We start from the raw sequence: 21852 nt of genomic DNA, 5'->3' as shown, positions 1-21852 counted from the left end.
ATACAAACTGGAAGATCATGATTTCAAAGCCTGTGAGCTATGTAGCAAGACACGGAGGAAGCAGGGGCGGGAGCGGGGTGGGGGCGGGGGCGGGGAGAGCTGGTTTAATGGCTACTCGCGTGGCCACGAGTGTGGCGCTGTCCACGGAACTTGGCTAACCCACCAGGCCTGCATCATTGAAGCCACTGACTCCTGTTCTCTAGCGGCCACCCCTCCCCTCCCACACCCCACACTACTAACTCTCCTGGATGGGAGGAAGAGCGGGGATTGATGAGAGTGAGATGGGTAAGAGGGTGGTAGAGGGATGAGTGTGACCAGAATGCATCATGAAATTGCCAAGTTAATTAAATAAAACAAGGACTGTTGTGCAATGTGCCCAGCATTGAAGGAAAAGTTATTGCACTTCATATTAACTTTACTAAAAATAACTCAACTCTCCAAACAAAGAGATATTAGAAACCCAACAAACATCGCCTAGCTCTGAGGAAATAAACCACAGAGTTAATAGCTTTGGAGATATTATTGCCATGGCAATGAAATGTTAGGGGAAAAAATGCAAGCAGAGTTGATTTACTCCTCAGTCTTCATGTAAGAATCAATTGACTTCAGCAAGGTGCTCAATTCTCTTTAAAGACTAAGACACAAGGCAGAAAGCCTTGGCTACTACCACAGGGGGCAAGAAAAAAAAAGTAGGGCATCTATACCTTATGAAACTCAGCCAAAATAGTACAGGGAAGAGAAAAAAACTTTAGTGGATATGCTCAAAGGAGCCATTGACAGGAGAAGAACTAACACTGATCCTTTGGACAATTGGCTATTACAGATGAGAATTTCATTGCACAATCTTTTAACAGTTTCTCTGAATGTGAATTATTATCTCACTTAAAGGGAAATCTTATATTTGTACAGTTTTTTCTTCCAGTTATTCTATATAGTTTAGTCACGTGTGTGTGTGTGTGTGTGTGTGTGTGTGTGTGTGTGTGTGTATGTTGGGGGCTGTATCTGCCCATGTGTACCAGCATGGAGAACAGAGGTCAATTTTGGGTCTTTCATGATAGCACTCCACTTTACTATTTGCTTGTTTTCTTGAAACGCAGTCTCTCTCTTTTGGGTAGGCTGGCTGGGCAGCAAGCCCTTGGCCTCTGCCGGTCTCTGCCTTCTCTTAATGCTGCAATAGCTGCACACATGACACTGCACCTTTACACGGATGTTGGAGAGCCAGACTCAGGTCATTATGCTTGCACATCAAGGTCTTACCCACTGAGCCATCTCCCTGTCCCCATAAATTTTCTTATTGACGTAACTAAATTTAGCTAATGATGGCCACCTGGAAATCACCTTAAACAGATCACATTTGGCAGAAAAATAACTGCATAACAATTCCAGAAGACACATGATCACAGAGAAGGAGCCACAAATACAAAGTGGACCCTTATATTCCAGTCTCCTAATCAGGGACGAAAACCAGGCTCAGGGTTGCACCATACAAGAATAGCACCTACAATGCAGGCGTGGTTGTGCATGCCTGTAATCCCAGCACTCAGGAGGCAGAGGCAGGCAGAGTTCTGAGAGTTCGAGACCAGCCTGGTCTACAAAGTGAGTCCAGGACAGCCAAGGCTACACAGAGAGAATCTGTCTCAAAAAACCAACCCCCCAAAAAAAACTCAAAACAAAACAAAAGAATAGAGCCAACAATAAATGAGGATGCTATATAAGGAAGTGAGAACTTACCACAAAAGCTAAGTTACCTTACCTCCTCCTTTGTGACAATGAAACTGGCCTTTGTTTCAAATTGTGCTCACACTCATTTTCCCCGAGTGTTTATTGAAGAAATTATGTTTCCTACTACAGGTTGGAATTTTTAATTAATGAAATGACTTGTAAGATCCCAGAAATCCCCTTGGGGGGCATAATTTAGCCATCACCAGGGTAGGGGATAATTTAGTTGTTACCAGAGAGTAGCAGGAGCCCATTTACTTCCATCTGGATTGCTGGGAAAAGCCTCAGCAAAGGTTTTATGTCATTTCTCTGCAGATCATAAAACAAAACTGATGTTAGCCTAGCTTCCAGGCACTTAAGGTTGGTTTATATATTATTGGCTGACTCAGTGCACCAAAGCCATCCATTTTACAGCAGAAGTTTTACCAGCAGCACAGGAACAGAGAGAACTGGTTAGCAAAGATGCCCCAGGTTGATTGCCAAGCCTTGCAGAGCGGTCAGTCTTCCAAGTGGTTTTAATGCTTTCTTTAACAATAACCTAAGTAAATAAAAAAGGAGCCACACCCTGCAGTACAGATCAGGCCAAGGGAGGGAAGTTATTGTTGGCATCACAAGGAAATCAAGCGCTGCCAGCAGCATAATTTATGTGTCATTAAAACACAGAAATATAGGCTAAGAACGGAACGATAGATTTTAAGGAACACAAGGAATTTTAACTGTATAATAAGGACACACTTTCAGAGAGAGGGAATTGTGTACTAAAGAGACTATTCAATTATTATATTTGGCATAAAGTGCAATGCGTGTTTCACATTATAGGTTGGGCATCCTTTACTGAAATGCTTGAGATCTAAAGTATTTCATATTTCACAAGTTGTTGTAAAGGGGCTGGGGAGGTGGCTCGGTGGTTAAGTGCATTGGCTGCTCTTCCAGAGAAGCCAGGTTTAGTTGCCAACACCCACATGGTTGGTGGCTTACAAGCCTCTGTAACTCCAACTCCAATTTTTGGAGATCTGGTGACCTCTTCTGGCCTCTGAGGACACCAGGCACAGCCTTGGTACACAGACACACATGCAGGCAAAACACCTATACATGTAAAATAAAAATAAATCTTTTTTTTTTATTCCAAAGTCTTTACCAGTACAGCATCCTTAACCTGAAAAGCCAAACCCAAAATGTTCCACGTCCTAAACATTTCAGCACCATAGTACATATTCATACACACACATGCACACAGATGTGCACATATACACTCCACATTAAGAAAATAATCCATTTTTCTATTAACCTGACTATTCATTCTTCTAAAGATGTGGTCTGTACATAATTTCAAAAAGAATGTTAAAGAATATTTTCAGGAAAGCTACAGCTTGCAATTCTCTCCTTATAGAGAACATGCTGGAAAAAAAACTAATTTTCTGGTTTGTCTTTTTTTGTTTGGTTTTTTTCTGATTATCTATTTTTTGCTCTAGAAATTTGGAACATATTTTTTTTTTTTAACTCTGGGAAAATAGTAACTCCGCATAGCTTGTCCTTTTAGCTATTTGTTGATTCTCAGGACAACGATCTGCACACTGCTTTCTAAATATAAGAAAAAAATATTTCTAGCAGGGAAAAATCTAATCTACATTCAAGAGCAGGAGCCTGGTGAAGTTCTCTGTCTCTAATTGGTGTTTGTGGATTTTCTTCATTGAGATCAGCTAGCAAGGGGGTTAAACACAAATCCAGATAAGGAGAGGAGTCAGCAAGGCCCACTGTCCTGGGACTCACTCTGTTGACAAGGCTGGTCTTGAAATCACAGATATTCATCTGCCTCTGCCTCCCGAGTGCTGGGATTAAAGCGTGCACCACCACCGCCGCCTAACTGATGCCCTTCTTTAAAATATGGGTACCATGTATGATTATGACGTGCACTAAAGGAAGGAAACACTGTTAGATTCCTGCCACCTGTAGGATCCAAGGTTGCCTCTCATTGAACTGAGCTCTGAAACCAGGCTCAGTAGTCTTTCTGCAGTTCTGAAGCAAGGAACTTGAGGGAGCAGGAGCAAAGAGGAAAGATTAAAAAAAAAATCGTATCTTGTGACTATGGTGTTTCCAGAGTTTGAACGCAGAACCTTGCACGTTCCAGGCTAGCAATCTACTGCTCACCTACCCATCCATCCACCTCCTCCCAATACGGAGGAAAGAGAATGCCCATCAAAGACTCCACGCTCACATTGTTATATGTGTTAGAGTTTGTGGACTTTGTGCTACTAAAGGGAATGCAGAAATCATATTCATAAGAACACTAGACAGACAGAGAGGGAATGCTGCTAAAATTCCTTCCCTTGGGGAAAGACATACAGAGCATCCACTCCTCCTCCTAAAGTCCCAAGGGCAAACAAAGTGAGGTATAAGCTCATCAAGGTCTACCTAGGTACCAGTGAGTTTATCAGGCTGGTTTACAAAGCAATGGGTGAAGGGTCGCAGGTAAGGGCATGGGTGACCTTAAGCAGCCACACTGGAAGGTGTGCACGCAGAAGGGACGATGGCTTCTACAAGCTACATAGAGGAAGCCACCTCCTTTCATCCTTCCCAACCTCTCTCTTCCAGCCCCTCCCAGAGACCCCAAGGCCACAATCAGTTAGGTTAGAATTGCATACAACTGGTTGGGAGAGGGAGCACGGGAAGGTCCCATGGTCCTCCTGCTCCATCCATCCATAAAAGAAAGTAGTCAGCAGAACTAGCTGTGGTGATCTTTGTGGTCAGGCTCAGAGGGACTCCTGAAGATAGTTTGGCAATCTACTTCTTTGAAGTAGTTTGGTGGCAGGACGGTGTTGTACAAGGCACGGTATAAGTTTTTGGCTAGGCATGCACAGCTAAAGTTATGGCTGACAATTAAGATTGCAATTCAAGCTAAAGCAGGTAATTTTTTTTTTTAAAAAATCAAAGCAAAAAGTCCCTTTTTCAAAAATGCTTTTTAAACTTTGTATTGGCTCTTTGTGACTTCCACATCATGCACCCCAACCCACTCAACTCCTTTTCCTTCCATATCTTCCGTCTTGCAACCATCCCACAAAAGAAAACAAAAATGGGAAAAAAAAATCTTGCCCTGCAAGCTGGTGTATCACATAGCATCCACCCTCCACTCTTGCAACATGACCCCAAAAGAAAACAATAAGGAAAGAAAGAAAGAAAGAAAGAAAGAAAGAAAGAAAGAAAGAAAGAAGAAGAGAAAGAAGGAAGGAAAGGACAAAAGAAAGCTATCTCACCATGGAAGCTGCAGTGTGTCACACAGTGTATCTTTTTGCCCAAACAACTTTACTTACAAATGTTCATTTCAAAAAAGGTCTGGTTCGAGACCTCTGGCTTCCGCTACACCATCAGTACCTGATCCTCACTGGGACGCCTCCTCTTGGATATCCTGTTGTTGTCCTGTGTCATGGAGATCCTGTAGCTTCGGTTCTGTGGGACTGGCCCCTTCACATGCTCCAGCAGTTCACAGATGGTGTAAATGTTGGGGGTGGGCCAGCTCAAAATCTGGGCCTGGGTAGTAGCGGAGTTGGTTAGCCCAACACTCTCCTGGGCCTGCACCACCGGGGCCAGCTCTCCCACTTTGCTCAGGTGAGGGGTGTGGCAGCTGGCAACAGACAGACCCACTAGGCTGGCTCTCCCATGCCCACACCACCAGGGCCAGGTCTCTAGCACTGCCTAGGCAAAGGTGCAGGGCTCTCCTGAGTGTTGCAGCTAGGGAGGGGTGGGGACAGCTCTCTCTCTTGCCACAGGTGGCAAGGGGCAGGGCCAGCTCTCACTGGCTCATGGTGGGGGAGGGGGTGTTGAGGGGTGATCTCCTGAGTGCTACAGCCAGTGAGGGGCAGGGCCAGCTCTGCACAGCCCTCAGGCGTCAGGGACATTGGCATGGCCTTGGGCAGTAAGGTGGGCCACGGACATAGACAAAGACCACCACTGCTGCAGGACCATGCATACAGACATGGCCCTCTATCTCAGCATGGGCCAGGTCATCATCATATGGCCATCAGCAGCAGCACAGGTTGCTCACCTCAGGCTGTTCCTCACTACTCTCACATCTCCAGTTCTGCCTCCCTTAATGGTAGACAAACCCTTCTGCTTCTCTTTCCCTCCCATCGCTCTACCATATTCTTGCTCATCGTAGTGGTGCCAGAGCCTTTGGGTGTCTTCTGCCTATGTAGTGGCAGGCTAGGGGGATGAAGCTGAGGAGCCAAAAAGACCACTTTCAACTGCTCTGTATCTCTGGAAAAGAAGTTATTTTCCCCCAGGGTTTTCATGACAGTGCTAATTAAAAAATAAAATAAAATGTGAAAGGAATTTCCCCTCCCAAAACATGTCATCAAATCAGCTCCCCCTCCTCCAAATTTTCAAACACCAAGAATCTCTCAGCTCCCAGCCCCTAACTACACACACACACACACACACACACACACACACACACACACACCACCCCCCACACTGTTCAGTTCTGTAGAGCAGAAGCAAGCAGAACTCTAAACAGGACCTGAAAAAGTACAGTTCATTTGCACAGGAAAAAAATCCAAACAGTTAACCGCTTCATCTGAGGCAGAAATCATTGTTTCTTGTTATTTGTGCGAACCCAGCATTCTGTGTAACCACATAAGGCATTTGATGACACTGATTTCCTCAATAGGCAGAAATCATGTCCACCTGCTTCTCACACAATAAAATGACAAATGTAAGCAACAGTGGCAGCGCCCACCCTCCTCTCTTGCCCTACCCATAAGCCCTGTGTGAAATTCACTACCAACCACTGTCCTTAATGCTGAAGATTTACTGCCAATTGGAAGCAACATCTTTCTGGACAAACCACAATAGATCAGGTGCTCAGAGACCTGCCCATCACTCTGTCCATCTTCCGCTACTGTCCACCTTTGGCACTCTGTCATGAAACCTAGAATACAATTTGAGAGGAACCATGGGTGTGGGTCATGGCTTAGCATGCAGAGGGCTCAATCCTCAGCATTGGGGTGGGGTGGGGGGCTGCAAAGCTGCTTTAATCTTGTCCTTTTTTCATAAAATCAGGTTTGAGGGGATGAATGAGGGTGAGCACCTGCCCTGAACATCTGGGCTTCTAAAAGTTCAGCTCCCCAGAACCCACATTTTAAAAAAAAGGTGAGCAAAGTGGCTTACTTATGTCTAACCCCGCTGCATGGGAGGCAGACACTGGAACCCCTGGAGCAAGCTGGCTAGCCAAAACGAAGAGCTTCAGGTTTATCAAGACCGTGCCTCCAAGCATTCGGGGGACAAATCCAGGAAGACGCATGCACTGCACACACATCTGTGCCCCCACATATGTGAAAACACACACACAAACACCACACACATGTACATGTGTGAAACATTTTTCACAAATAAACTTTATTTTCAAAAAGAGTATCACAATAGACATAGAAATGTAAATATGACACATAGAATAGTTACGAGTCAAATTACATATGTGTGAAGTCACAGTTGGTGTTTGGTTATTCCCACTAATGGGAGGGTGCAAAGGTAAAAAAAAAAAGGCAGATGGCTAAAGGAACCATTATCTATGTGTTTGTCTCCCTTTCACACATCTAACATAGGTTAAGCTGAGAACTGGTATAAATTCATGTGATTGAATAATCAAGATTCTATCTCCTTCCTTGCTCCAGCACAGATGGTGGTAGCAGCCTTGGTGCAAAGCAGCCTTCAAGATACACCACTGTCTGTCCATGACACTCACAAGCCTTCTCACAACCTCCCCAGGTTCAGAAAAATGCCAGCGGTGACAAACATTTTACAGTTATACCCAATATCCTCAAGAGCAGGTCTTAAGAGTATATTCTTCCCGTTAACATGTTTTGGTGAGGAAAAAGTCAATGCATAATTAATGAAGCAATCTAATTTCTACAAACAGAAAGTGACAGGAATGGGAGAAATACGACATACACGGGAGCCCTCTCTCACTGGTCGCTGGGAGGGCGGCTGAGGCAATTCAAAGCTAAGGCGAAGACTATTCTGTAAAAACAGACCTTCCTGAATCTTCAGGAGAGGTGTGATTGGTCAGGAAGAGACAGAGACTGTCTGTAGAGGAAAATACGCTCAAGGAAATGGGGCCCAAGAGATACATGCAAACTCGCTGCTTCTCCATTAGCAGGGAAGTGAAGACTGACCTCTCGGGGACTGAAGATGCTTTGCAGCCTAACCACCAAGGCTGGGCTTGTGTGTCAATCTCAGAACAGCCCTTCTCAGTGACAAAGAACTGCCATAAGGCCCAGCAGCTTCCCATGGCTGTCAGAACAGCACCGCTCAGGCAAAGCATACTTAGTACATTTTTATAATCCTCAATAGAGAACTGGGAGTTTAAGATAAAAGCCAATTTGATTAAAATCAATTTAAAAATAGAATTAGTAGGCATTTACGGAAGCCAATTTGACATAGGATGATAAAATTCAATTTTCAAGTACACGATAAATAAGTATTGATGGGCCGTTGTTATTGGTTGGCCTCATTTTTGGGGAGTCAGAAGTGGGGAAAGTCTAGTTGACATGCTAAATTTTCTCAAGATTCAGTGTTACTGCAGGTAATATACACTAGCTGTAAATGTTATTTATTGAAAAACCAGAAGGCTAACCTGATAATCTTGAAAGTAAACACTCTTATCTATAACTCTCTGTCTTGCCTACCATATTTTGATGCACCGATTACAAGGAAACAAACACACAAATTATTTGCTGGCCTTATTTTAATAGGTCATTAGACACTAGGAAGTCTCTGCAGAATGTGTCAATGTGCACCTGTTCATGAGTTGCTAACTCCATTATTCACCCAGCACTGCCTATCTCCACAGTGAGGCCAACGCGTCTAAGGAATGACGCCCACCATATGCCCCCTGCCTTCAAGCAGGGACTCCAAGGCAGGTAAAGAAAAAAAACTACTTCATCCAACAACTATAGCATGAAAATGGCAAGCCCTGGACTTTTGTAGAAGCCTTCAAATATGCCAGTACCCTAACTTTGAGAGAACAGCGGGAGGCAGAAGTACAGGGCGCTGGTTTGTGCTGCTCTCTTCATATGCTGTGGCCTGCTTCCTGCTGCAGGAAGTTACCATTAGAAAGGAAGCGTGCCAGACAAGCTTCCGTGTGAGCACGGACAGGGCCCAGAAATCCTCTATCAAAGACAACTGTTTCTTCCCAATAACTTACTGGAAAGATATGGCTATTTACAAAGTGTCTAGGGTTCTTTAAATAGTAGAAAATAATATAAAACTAAAAAACAAAGCAAAGCAAACACTTGTCTAAAGGCGCCACCTTCCCTTTAGGATGAATGATAATAAGATGGCGGACGATGCCTTACAATTCGTCATGCACATATGTAAATTCTCTGGCAGATATAAATCCATCTTTGTCTTCGTCTTCTTTATCAAAGATATCCTCCACCAAAGCATCGTGGTGGCTTTCATTCACCACTGCGCCGTGCTTCTCGAACTCCTTCTTTAGGTATACTTTAACCTACAAAATAACAGCTCTCGTTAACCGCTGGCTCTCATTAGTAATCCCCGCTGCATCACTGCAAGGACACAGAGCAAGTACAAATAACTCTGTGACCCACACCTAAAGGAATTAAAACAAACTTTGCTTTACGGCTATGTTGGAGACACCAAGCATAAGGCAAATATAATAGACCAAAAAAAAAAAATAATAATGCCTATACACACATACATACATACATACACATATAATCTTTGCATCAAATATAAGGTTTTCATTAAAACCTACTACCTATCTTTTTTGCCTTTTAAAAGTGTGTGTGTGTGTGTGTGTGTGTGTGTGTGTGTGTGTGTGTGTGTGTGTGTGTGCAAAGACCAGAGGTTGACACTGGGTATCCCCCTTCATCACTCTTCCCTCATTGTTTGAGATGAACGTGTAGCTCACTGACTGCCACCCTAGCTGGCTAATAAGTAAGGCCGAGGGAGCTCTCTGTCTCTACCTCCCCAGGGCTGGGGCTTTGGCATGCACTACCGCACTCTGCTTCTTGCATGGTGCTAGGGACCCCAGTTCAGGGCCTCATGCTCACACTCCATCCACATCTCCCCAGCCTGTTGGCTTGCTTTAAGCTGGATTCACTTTTATTCTTATAATTTCGCATTAAGAAGCCCACATCTCATTTAAGAATCTGTTGTCCGCAGCCCATTAGGTGTATTTACATGTGCTGCCTTGTGTGGGGTTGTGCACGCACGCGTGTGTGTATTCATGTATGTGGAAGCCAGAAGCCCACCTCAGATGTCAGTCCTCACAGCTGGTTTTCTGAGGCACAGGTCTGTCACCAGGAACTTGATGAGTAGGCCATTTTGAGTGGCTGGCAACCTCGAGGGATCTGCCTGTCTCCACCTGCCAGCTCTGAGCGTATACATACACACGTCCATGCTCAACTTTCCCCACCCTGGATTCTGGGTCTGGAACTTGGGTCATCGTCCTAGAACGGCAAGCACTTCTCTGACAGCCATCTCCTCAGCTCCCATTTGTGAGCATTTTTAATTCCTAGACTATACACTAATATTCTCTGACTCGAACTTGTATTTGCTACTGTTCTTCAAGTGTGAAAAGGGTTTCCTTCTTAACTCCACACAGTGCAGTCAGTCCCACTGAGAGAGCACTGTGTGTGAAGTCTTATAGTCACAGTAGTGGCCAACAAGATCAGACAGACCTGCTCACTGCAGGATGCCTACAGCAAAGGCACTCCTCCACTCACTGAAGAGTGACAGAGGGTGCAAAGTGATAAGAAATTTCAATTTTTATTTTGGTGTTTTATTCAATGCGGCTTTTAAATTGTGTGTTATACTGCTTTAATTGAAGATAAAAATGTAGGATGTTTTAAAGATGTGGGCGAGGGGCAGCGTTCTAAAATGTTGCAAGAATTAACATAACTTTTAAAGTGTGTAAATATGTCATACATATAGCATTTTTCTGCTAGGCTTGGCTAATATTTTCACAGCATTATACTAAAATTACTGACAAATATACTTTAAAGAAATTATTAGCATCATAAATTCTTCAAGAAGTCTGTGAGATTTTATTTTTTTATAAAATATTGTTTTAAAGTTTAATTTAGACAAGAGGAAAATCTGCTGGGCATGTTGGCACATGCCTTTAATCCCAGCACTTGGGAGGCAGAGGCAGGTGGATCGCTGTGAGTTCGAGGCCAGCCTGGTCTACAAAGTGAGTCCAGGACAGCCAAGGCTACACAGAGAGACCCTGTCTTGAAAAACAACAACAAAAATAATAAATAAATAAAGAAGAAGAAAATCCTTTTTAAAGATATATTTTATTTTATGAGAGTTTGCCTGCATGTTTGTATAGCCACCATGTGCATACCTGGTGCCCATAGAGGTTAAAAAAAAAAGGCATCAGGCAGCTGATCAGCTGGAACTTGAGTTACTGAGAGCTGTGAGGCATGTGGGTGCTGGGAATTGAACCCGGTTCTCTGGAAGAGCATTGAATCACCTCTTAGCTCCAAGAGGAACATTCTTATGAACTGATTTTTTAAAAATATGTGTGTATATATATATATATATATATATATATATATATATATATATATATATATATTGGACATGCAATGATGAAAGAAAAATTTAAGCAAGTTATGCTACATGCTTCCTAGCTTACTTGAAGGCTATAATTCACTTTGCTGAAACTAAGAGGTAAATGTGTAATAAGAAGTACTATGCTGCCGGACATGGTAGTGCATGCCTTTGATGCCAGCAGAAACAGGCGGATCTCGGAGTTGGAAGCCAGCCTGGGCTACATAGTGAGTTTCAGTCAGCCAGGATTATAAGGAGAAATCCTATCTCAGAAAACAAAACAAAACAAAAACAAAAAAAATATTATACTACCCAAAAGCTAATAGTTTTAAAACATATATACATTCTATACAATATGTAATACATATTATATATATCAGAAAATATTCTTAGAAAGGCTCTCAGCTTTTATAATCAAGAAGTTTAAAACAATTATGTGCTAGAATTAAATCAGGTAAAGAAAAATGTACTTTTTTTGGGGGGAAAAATATAACACGCTTGACAGAAGCAACTTTTCTTTTATATTTGTGCTCCCTTCAAGTCTGTCCAGGGGCGGATTTCTCAGTGGTTCACTACAAAAGTAATTCCCTCTACTTCCTCCCCTTGCCTTTCACCTCTTTTCTCTCATCAGATCCTCCCACTGATCATTTGGTTCCAATTTCCAAAATCCGCTTAACCATAGAAAGCTCAGCAGACCGCTGTCTGCCATAGGCTACACTCGGAGAGTCAGATCTCCAGGGTACAAGGTCGCGGTCCGTAGGTTCTACCATGCTCCATGAAGGGGAAGCAACTCACTGGAGCGCCGTGAAGACAGGGAATCCATTCCAGTGGGCATAATTCACATGCTAATATTATGACCCAGCACATATGGAAACCCCTCATCTAATATCATATATACTGCCCAGCAGCTGGTATCTTATTATCTCATTTCTTATATTAATCATAAAAGTATGTATATTTTCCTACCTTTTGTGTAAGAAAAAGTGAGTCAATGATATATGTTTGCCTAAACACCAGGAAAATGCATTAGAAACTAATAAAGCTAGAAAGGGTGCAGGGACCCAGTGAGAGACAAAGACGACATGGGCATAATAAATACTTTTTTTCCTTTTATGAGGTGATGAGGATTTATCTCAGAGCCTTACACTTTTTGTTGTTGTTGTTGTTGTTGTTGTTTCTACTTTGTTTCTCAAGACAGGGTTTCTCTGTGTGTAGCCTTGGCTGTCCTGGACTTGCTTTGTACACCTGGCTGGCCTCAAATTCACAGAGATCCACCTGCCTCTACCTTCTGAGTGCTGGGATTAAAGATGTGTGCCACCACCACCTGACTGAGCCTTGCCCATTCTAAGGAAATGCTTGGTCACTGAGTTACATGCCCAGTCCAAGACTTCTTTGTATATATTAATTTTTAACAGTTGATTTTTTAAAGTCATGAGACTATATTATATAATTTTTTTTTTTTTAGTGAGAGAGAATTACAATCCATCTTGGATAGAGGGGGGAGGACAACTGTTAATGCCACAATGTATGAAAACCCAGTGCTTAGGAAGCTGAGGCAGGCGGTTCACAAAGTGGAGGCCTAGACAACACAGGGAGATCTCGTCTCAGTCAAAGCAACATACAACAAAACAAAACCGCAAAGAAACAAACCCACTAGTGTCAATCAAGATCCCTTGGTTCCCGGTAACTTTGTTTGAGAACCATCACTTCCTGGCTCTTAGTGTGAAACTCACCCAAACATTAAAAATGACTGAGCAGGGATGGAGAGATAGTTTGGCCATTAATGGCTAGGCTCACAACAGAAAGCATCAAAAAATGACTGAGCATCCGCCTGGCCATGGCAGACCGAGGAATGGTAACAACTGTAGGGCTTGTGTCAACCTCCACTTCTTTCTCCACAAAAGCCATTGGCAGCTACGAATGCTTGAGACATGGAGAAGCCCTCTTCTTCCTCCTACCCCACATGTCATGCCTTCAGATGGTTGAGGAAGGTCCCTCTGTGGAAAATCCAGAAATCCCTCCTCCAGGGGCTAACGTCAATGAAGCTGCTCAGGTAAATGCAAACTGCTTGTTAGAGAGTGCGAGGAAACACACTCAACAGTCTGCCACTTTGAATGGGAATTATCCTTGTGAGAGACTTCTCAGGACTTGCATGTTTCTCATACAGTCAGAACTGTCATGACAAACACGAACATTTCTAAGATGCAAAGGTGAAGATGACACAGTCAACAGGAAGCCTAGGTGAGCAGGGAGGCGGCCAGAGACTGAAGACACTCCCAGCCAGTACAGTTCTCCCCTAAGCAATGATTTCCTACAAAAAAAAGGGGGGCAACTTTCAAAGTATTTTAGGAAAAGCTGTAAATATTTTTTCCTAAATAAAATTTTGCCAGGCATGGTGGCACATCCCTTTAATCCCAGAACTAAGGAGGCAGAGGCAGGTGGATCACAGTGAGTTCGAGGCCAGCCTGGTCTACAAAGTGAGTCTAGGGCAGCCAAGGCTACACAGAGAAACCCCGTCTCGAAAAAACCAAAATAAAAATCAAATTTCCTTATTACTCATTTATTCTTTAAGAACTATGTATAGCCCAGGGGTCCCGTTCAAACTAAGGCACCAGCCAAGGACAATACAGGCGGTAAACTTTGAACCCCTACCCAGATCTAGCCAATGGTCAGAACATTCTCCACAGTAGAGTGGAGAGTGGGATATGACTTTCTCACATACTCTGGTGCCCCATATTTGACCATATCCCCTGGATGGGGAGACCTGGTGGCACTTAGAGGAAGGACAGCAGGTTACCAAGAAGAGACTTGATACCCTATGAACATATACAGGGGGAGGTAATCCCCCTCAGGAACAGTCATAGGGGAGGAGAATAAGGGGAAAATGGGAGGGAGGGAAGAATGGGAGGAGACAAGGGATGGGATAACCATTGAGATGTAACAAGAATAAATTAATAAAAAAAAAAGAACTATGTATAGTATATTTTATCACTTTCTTTCCCAACCCCCAACTGGTCCCTGATTCCCTCCCTCCACCCAATTTCATGTTCTTTCTCTCCTTTAAAAAAGAAAAAAAAAATGCCACTCAAAACTATAAGGTCTGATTTGTGTTGGCCACTGCACTCCTGAGCATGGGGCCTGCCCTGCAGTGTGGTTGACACACCCAGTGTCACCCCATGGCAGAAAACTTCTTTTCTTTCTCCCAGCATCTAATGTATTTATAAGAGCATGAGCTTAAAGGAAAAGCAGAAGAAAAAAACCGCGTAGAGGCAGAAGGCGGGGTCACCTCGTGCTTAGAGAGCCTCCAATCATCATTAAGGTCCATGTCCTGAAATGACTCGTGGGACCTTGGGCCATTTCGAATTTCCAGGAGGTCAATGTTGAATATCAGTGTGCTCTCTGGGGGGATTTTACCTGGAACGAGGAGATGGGAACTGTTATACTTAGACGATCTAAAAGTACTCAAAACAAAATCAATGATGGTAAAACAGACAATTTTAACTATCTTAAATGAAGATGCTCTCTACAATGGTCACAGATGGTGGAAATCACTTTACCCCGGAAAGAAAAACAGAAGAAAAGAAGGAATAACCCAAACCGGCAGAACAAAAATACTGCTCTGGGGTAGTAACAAAACACATGCACAGGTGTATACGCAGATGTTCCTAAAAATCCTTGTTGCTAACTTTCAAATATAATTAAGGCCCTTCGTGTTATTTGTCAAGGATGACTTTTAAAGGGCTTTGAGTAATTCTGACTTAATTACATTACAAGAGATTTGCTAATTTAGATCAGAAAGTTGAGTTGTCACTGCCGCATTAACCACTGGGAGGCAGTATATAATAGTGTGAGCTCTGTCAACATGTTGCATAATTGAAGTTCACATCTGCCACCTCAGGGCCTTCCTTATCTGTAAAATGATTGATAATTTTCTACCTTTGGTATCCGTGGGAAGGATAAAGGGGGTAAACCCCATGCAAAAAATAAAACCCCTGGGGTTACTCTTAATAAATAGTAGGTGCCGGATATGTTGCTGAGATATAATTTTCTTATGGATTTTAAAAATAATAAAGGAAAATGCGATTTTTTTCATTAACTTAGGATACCCCCTGACATAGGGCTATATGCATTTGTTGAGCCATTTCATCAGACAAGGGAAATTTAAATGTACTTCTGAAAGGGAAAATAGCAAATCTTTAAAAAGAGTTTAAAAAAAGAAAGCTTCGTTAAAATCTGGGGGTACAAACAAAAAAAGCCCATCTACTAATCAAAGAAACAAAGAACAAACCTTTCTTGGAATTTGGAGCCTTTTTTTTTTCTCAAACTTGCTTTCTCACAACTCTATTGGTTATACAAGTCTTATGCCTCTGCTTCCTCAGAGTTCTATGAAAGGGTAGTAAGTTTCTAAGAGAAAAACACTCACAATGTGAGCCAGCGCTTACCATTGCCGATGGAGACAGGAAAGGGGCATGCACTAGCTCGGCGGGAAAGCTGGCATCTTTCCAAGGAGGCATGCAAGCATGTACTAAAATACTACAGAATTAGTGGTAAATACATATTAGAAGAATTAGCTTCATGTCACCGAAGGAAATTACTCAGATTTAGCTCTCCGCATGCTGTGAAGTAATGCTGAGTTAAGTAAGTCACAGACTACTACTACTGCTGCTGCTACTGCGCACATAAAGTTAACAGTGAAGGGCCAGGGGCACAGGAAAGAGAGAGATTATATCTAGGCATTAGGGAAACCTTTCTTTTGTAACAAAACTTCAGTTGGAATTTAATTTGTTTAATAAGCAAGCCTGTGGAATATGCTTGATTGCTAGTTCTACTTTGCAGTACCTCACATTCGTATGCAGCATTTAGCCTCCCTAGGGAACCCCGCAAGGAATGAGACCCCTGCTTTGTCAATGGTCACGCCTAGCTGGAAAATGCTATGAGGTCTATTTACACCACATCAGAGGGATTCCCTGTCTGCTTCTGATGACACCTTTACCTTTTTTTTCCTTCACTCTATAAGCACTACATTTTTCCTTCATACAGAATTTGGAAGATAGAATCAAAAACGAATGCCCCGTACACTATGAATATTTTATTCGCTACGACCCACTTTTTTTGTGGATAATACCCCCTCTTATATTCACAGGGAAAGCTAGACACACAGAAAATCCATTTGCCACTTTTACACCCCGTGTGTAATTTTTGCAAATGGGACTTTTAATAAGTGAGCCACATCTTATCTGGCTAGCCTCTAATTCTAACACACTCAAGTTGGCTCCACCTGTTTGAGTAACAACACAGTGGTAGACATCCTGGCTCCCAACCCTGTGTCCTCAGATCTGGTCAATGGCTCAGATCAGACTCCCAGGGAAGAAACTACATCTGGGGCCAGCTGATAAGCATCCCAAACAGCCTTTAGAGAGCTGCATGAGTTCAGTTTAGGTGCCAGGTGTCTGTGTCTCGGAACAAATTGGCATGAAAGCTGTGTGGACCAGCCAGCCTACTTGTAACACAGACAGAATTATTTTGAATTCAAGTCAATGCATTCTTTTATAAACTGTTGTGCTGGCCAGTGGTGGTGCAGACCTTTAATCCCAGCCCCTCACAAATCAGAGTCAGGCAGATCTCTGAGTTAGAAGGCCAGTCTGGTTTACAGAGCAAGTTCTACAACAGTCAGGGCTACCCAGAGAAACCCCATTTTGAAAAATCAAAATAAATAAATAAAATGAAAAGAAACTATCAAAAACTTTACACATATGCATAAAAGCAAGGATGAAAGGACTCCCGATGAGTGGTACGGTGTGGGAGACTTCCTGGCTGTAAACCATACACAGTCATACACCAAACCATATCCAAAGCCCTATATTCCAACCGTCCAGATCATCAAGACCCTTTTGTTGGATGGCCTTTCTTCTTGTATTGTTACGGTGAGTCCCTTTGGGGAGGGAGGAAAGGTTTGAGATGCACAGCAACTATGGTTACAGGACGGTACCTTTTCCTTCTTTGCCATAGGCCAGGGCAGGAGGAATAGTGAGCTTTCTCTTCTCTCCCACACACATTCCCTTCAGGCCTTGGTCCCAGCCTTTGAGAGCCTCCAGGATGCCCAGGGTGAACCAGATGGGCTGGCCATTGTTATGTTTGTGACTGCCAGGAAGAAAACATAACTGGATTTTAAAAGTTTTTTTTCTTTTCTTTTTTTTTGTTTGTTTGTTTGTTTACCACTAGGAATTGAAGCCGGAGACCCACACGTGTGGGATAAGCACTCTATCTTAGTGATATTTTTAGTGACTTAAAAACAAAGATCATTGCTGTGCTTCATTTCTTTTTTTTTTTTCTACCCATCACTGGTTACGCTTATGAACTTAGAAATTGAAGAAAACAGCAATTCTTGGATTGGAAACATACACACCCAAGTCGACGTCATAGCGATTCAATTCCCTGACCACCTTTTTTTTTTTGACACAAAATTCATAAATTGAGTCAGCTTGAGGACAGAAGAAATAGCAAAAAGAAAAAAAATGTAACTTGAACATGTACTTTAAATCAAATGTTATTGCAAAATTGCCTCTTAACCCCAATGGCAATCCTATTGAAAATTGTCCCCAGGGTTTGATCCTCTGTCCCTTAGCCCACAAGGAGCTCAAACCCACAGAAGTTGTGTAGAACCTAATGAATACATGAAATCATCGTTAGATAATACATACTGTGATGTAAATGCTATATAAATGGTTGTTATACTGGAGAATGACAATGCAACATCTCCACGCATTCAATACCTATATTTTCCCCCAATGTTCTAGATCTATAGTTGGTTTGAATCAACAGACATAGAGTCTGCAGACAGCTATTCCAGTATTGGCCTTTGTACAGAGAAAATGGAAGCTAAGTATACTAGTACCCGACCTCATATGTACCTAACCCCTAAGTTCCAGGTTGATGACAAAGTCATACTTTCCTAGACAGGCAACATCTTGAGTTTGAGAAGGATGACAAAAGCCCAGGAGAATTTCTGCTGACATGGGAAGGGTCCATTTACATCAGCCATATAGAGACAAGAGTAGCTTACTTCCTGTCTACAAGCCTTCGGGACGTGCAGTCTACTGATGGTCCTGATACACGGAAAAGGCTGCTTTTCACCCTAAATCTCCACTCACCCCAGACCCTCTCCAAAGACCTACTATGGGGCTACTCAGAGAATCCTGGAGAAGTAGCAGCCTCTCAAGTTCTGGAGAGGAAAGAACAGTCTAGGTGTCCAGGTACCCTGAGGGACCAGCACAGTTCAGCTACTGGGGAGCTGAGGATTGCTAGGCGGTCAATTCCTTTCAATTAGGAGGGTGTCCTACTTCAGTGTCACACACTCGTAGGTGTGAATAAAACATCCTTGTGCTAAGTTTATGGCTACAAAATCTGGGTAAATGACAATCTGTTGTTGTTGTTGTTGTTCAAGACAGGCTTTCTCTATGTGGCCCTGGCTGTCCTAGAACTCACTCTGTAGACCAGGCTGGCCTCAAACTCAGGGATCTGCCTGCCTCTACCTCCCAATGCTAGGAATAAAGGTATGCACCACTACTGCCCAGGCATTCCCCTTTTTTTTTTTTTTTTTTTTTTTTTTTTTTTACTGTATGGTCCCTCATAATCATGGAGGTGGGGGGGAGAACAGAGAAGCAGCAGTCACTCTTACTAACTACATTTTGGCCAAATTTCTTATTACGGCTAAACTGGACATCATACAGGGGCTGCCTCCGGCAACACAAGACACTCTTTGCAGACTTATTCAATGATATTTCTTCATTATCTTTCTCTCTCCTTAGCCAGACCTAAGAGTTTACGTGAGGGCTATATGCCAACAGCCCCTTCACCAAGGGGCAGGACACTAGCTACACTGCCACAAAATGTCAGCACAAGGCTTTGGCCCTGAGATGAAAGAGAACTTGGGCTAGATATGACAGAGATCAGACTGAAAGCAAGAATGTAACTGAAATGTTCTGGTGCAAAAGTCACAGGATTGGTTACTGTCTACCAGACACTGTCCTTACCCAGAGGGCCAAAGCTATGACACACTGATTTGGGAACCTTTTACCAGAGCAGACAGTGTTTGGGGAGGACTGCCATTCACGACACTCATGCCTCGCAGCAGTTTATTAAAACAAAAACAAAGCTAAGGCTCTAAGGTGAGCTAAAGCTTCAGGCTTCCGGTATATCACTCCCCCAGTTGCATGGTGTTCCCTCCCCCACCCCCCACCCCCACTGCTGCTCTGCCTTGATCGGCTCCACTCATCACTGTTGTGTTATGAACTCCCTCTTTCCCGCACCGCCCCCCCCAACTCTCACCCCCCCCCACAGTTGGTCCCAGGCTCCCCTGTGCTTTGTCTGGGCTCTGAACCTTCTGCACTCGCCATCAATGGAGTCCTTTCTTATCTTCCTCCTCCCTGCACATGGTGTGCTGCTGGAGGACCAGATCTTGTTTGGGTTTTTTTGTTTTTTGTTTTTGTTTTTTTAAACTTCGCATGTACAGGACCTGAGATGTGGCTTCATGGGCTGGATGAATGAACTGGTGCAGAATGCAGGTGGTTAGAAGGTGAACTTTCGAAATGTGCTCGGTAAGTACTTTCAGAACGGAAATCACTACACCTGTGAATGTCACTTGCCGAATCTGTTTATAGAAGAGAAACTCTAGTGCTGAACACCTGGAAATCCTTCTACGATGACTCCTATAGCCACACCTGACTGTCTAGAAGAAAGAAATGACTTCCAAACGAACCATCATCCCATGCTTTGACCAAAGTGCCACCTGCCAGAAAGCTAAACAGCTCAGCGAAACAGCATTTGTGTATCTTTTAGAAGCAGGCAAACAGATGATGGTGAGTTTTGCTCTTGAAGCAAGATGACACATTTTAATATCTCTTATGCCCAAGCAAAAGGGTAATCAGCTATTTTATCTAAGGAATGAAGTGTAAGACAGAAAATTCTGTTAAGACTTTTCTACTTACTGCTTAATTATAATGTAACTATTCCTTTGAAACTTCAAATACTCTAGATCTAAATTTATAAAGAATGAAACTATAAGGAAATTAATTAATCAAGACTACATGTTTCCAGAAAGTCTTTTCAAGGTCTTATTTTGTAGAACTGGCTTTTGTTAATTTTCTTTCTTCAAAGGGAAACAGGTGTTTCAGGTTTTTTTGTTTGTTTCTGTTTTTAGAGGTAAAGGAGCTGTTAGCTTTACAGTAGGAGGGCGGGTGTAAATGGGTGGGTCCTTTATCTTTTGCCTGCGAGGCATGATTACTTACCTGGAGTGAAATAGGGAACCGTCCTTCTCTAAATAGCCCTCGTAGTGGACCAGCATCAGATCCCCTCCTTTGGTCTTGCGATGGCAGAGGAAAGGCTTCTGGAGGACTTCGATTTTCACTTCTGGCTCTGGGATCAGAGCTCCGCTCAAAGCCGTGACCCACAGTGTCAGGATCGCGTTCCACAAGAAAAACCTCATGTTCATGTTACCTAAGCAGAGAAAGGGACCCCGGCTTCATATAGTTAAAAATGTGCCGAAAGCGGACGATAGCTTTGGGCAAGTACAGGACTCCCTCCCAACCCTCCCAGGAAGACGTGGCACTTTTACTACCAACTTTCCCACAAGCAAAGCTGGCGAACTCACCCTAAAGAGTTAAAGCTCCATCCCTAGCTGATTGGCTCTGATAAAGAGGCTGCTTGGCAAGAGCGGCCTTCTACTGGTTGGCCGTGCTGCCCTTCAGCCGCCTCTCCAGCCAATGGTGCTGCAACAATGTAGTGCTTCGGTGAGGTGGGGGGGGGGGCTCACAGCGGGGTTCCGCTACTCCTCTTAGTCCTAGAGCCTGCAGATTAAGGATTTCTCCCACTTCGCGAGAGCAGCTGCGTGCAAAGCTAACGGGAAACTCCAGGGGGTGAGGGAGGCTTTGCTTCCGTGAAGAACTCTAGCTGAGGGGGAAGAAAAAAGAAAAAGAAAAAAAAAAAAAAAAGAAAGAAAAAAGAGTCTGGGGCCAGGGTGACATTTGGGTTTTGGGGAAGACCAAATACCGAGAGCACCCCTCCAGGATGCTTCAAACGAAGGCTCAGAACTACAGTTTACTGAAAACATACACTCTAAGGACTTTCAAGGATGTTTTAATGTTCACAAAGCACATTCTGGTGGAAGAGCCTCACTAACTTCACATGGTTATTTCCCCCCCGCCCCCCCCCCCCCCCCGCGCCGTGTGGATGGTACCCTTAGGGCTTCCATTCTTGGTTTAAAACATCATGGCCTATAGCAACTTGGGGAGGAAAGGATTTTTATTGGTTACACTTCTGTATCACAGTCCGTCATCCAGGAAGTCAGGCAGGACCTCGGGCAGGAATCTGGGAGCAGGAACTGAAACAGAGGCCTTGGCAGAGTGCTGCTTAATCGGCTTGCTCAGCCTGTACCCTAGGATGGCACCCACCCACAGTAACTAAGAAAATACACCAGGACGGCTCACAGCTCTTCTTTCCAAAGCACTCTAGCTTATATCAAGTCGTATAAAACTAGCCCAGAGATAAGTTTTAAAAAAA

The 21852-nt window shown here is 43.4% G+C and overlaps 1 protein-coding gene across 2 annotated transcripts; it reads right to left on the bottom strand.

The window, feature by feature from the left end:
* Nucleotides 1–7089: 7089 nt before the first annotated feature.
* On the bottom strand, nt 7090–20917 carry FKBP14 (FKBP prolyl isomerase 14). Of its 2 annotated transcripts, none has more exons than XM_084785202.1 (4): nt 20583–20917; nt 17285–17436; nt 14582–14709; nt 7090–9223 (listed from the first exon to the last, which is right to left on the bottom strand). In XM_084785202.1, exons 1-4 carry the CDS (start codon nt 20783–20785, stop codon nt 9065–9067), a joined length of 642 nt encoding a protein of 213 aa, XP_084641328.1. In that variant the 5' UTR covers nt 20786–20917; the 3' UTR covers nt 7090–9064. The 2 variants fall into 2 exon arrangements, with proteins under 2 accessions (XP_084641328.1, XP_084641329.1); XM_084785203.1 differs by lacking the exon at nt 7090–9223 and adding an exon at nt 11326–13492.
* Nucleotides 20918–21852: the final 935 nt, after the last annotated feature.

Source organism: Acomys minous, assembly GCF_964271855.1.
Source record: "Acomys minous genome assembly, chromosome: 6".
Classification (NCBI taxonomy): domain Eukaryota; kingdom Metazoa; phylum Chordata; class Mammalia; order Rodentia; family Muridae; genus Acomys; species Acomys minous.
This window is presented reverse-complemented; position numbering and strand designations above follow the sequence as displayed.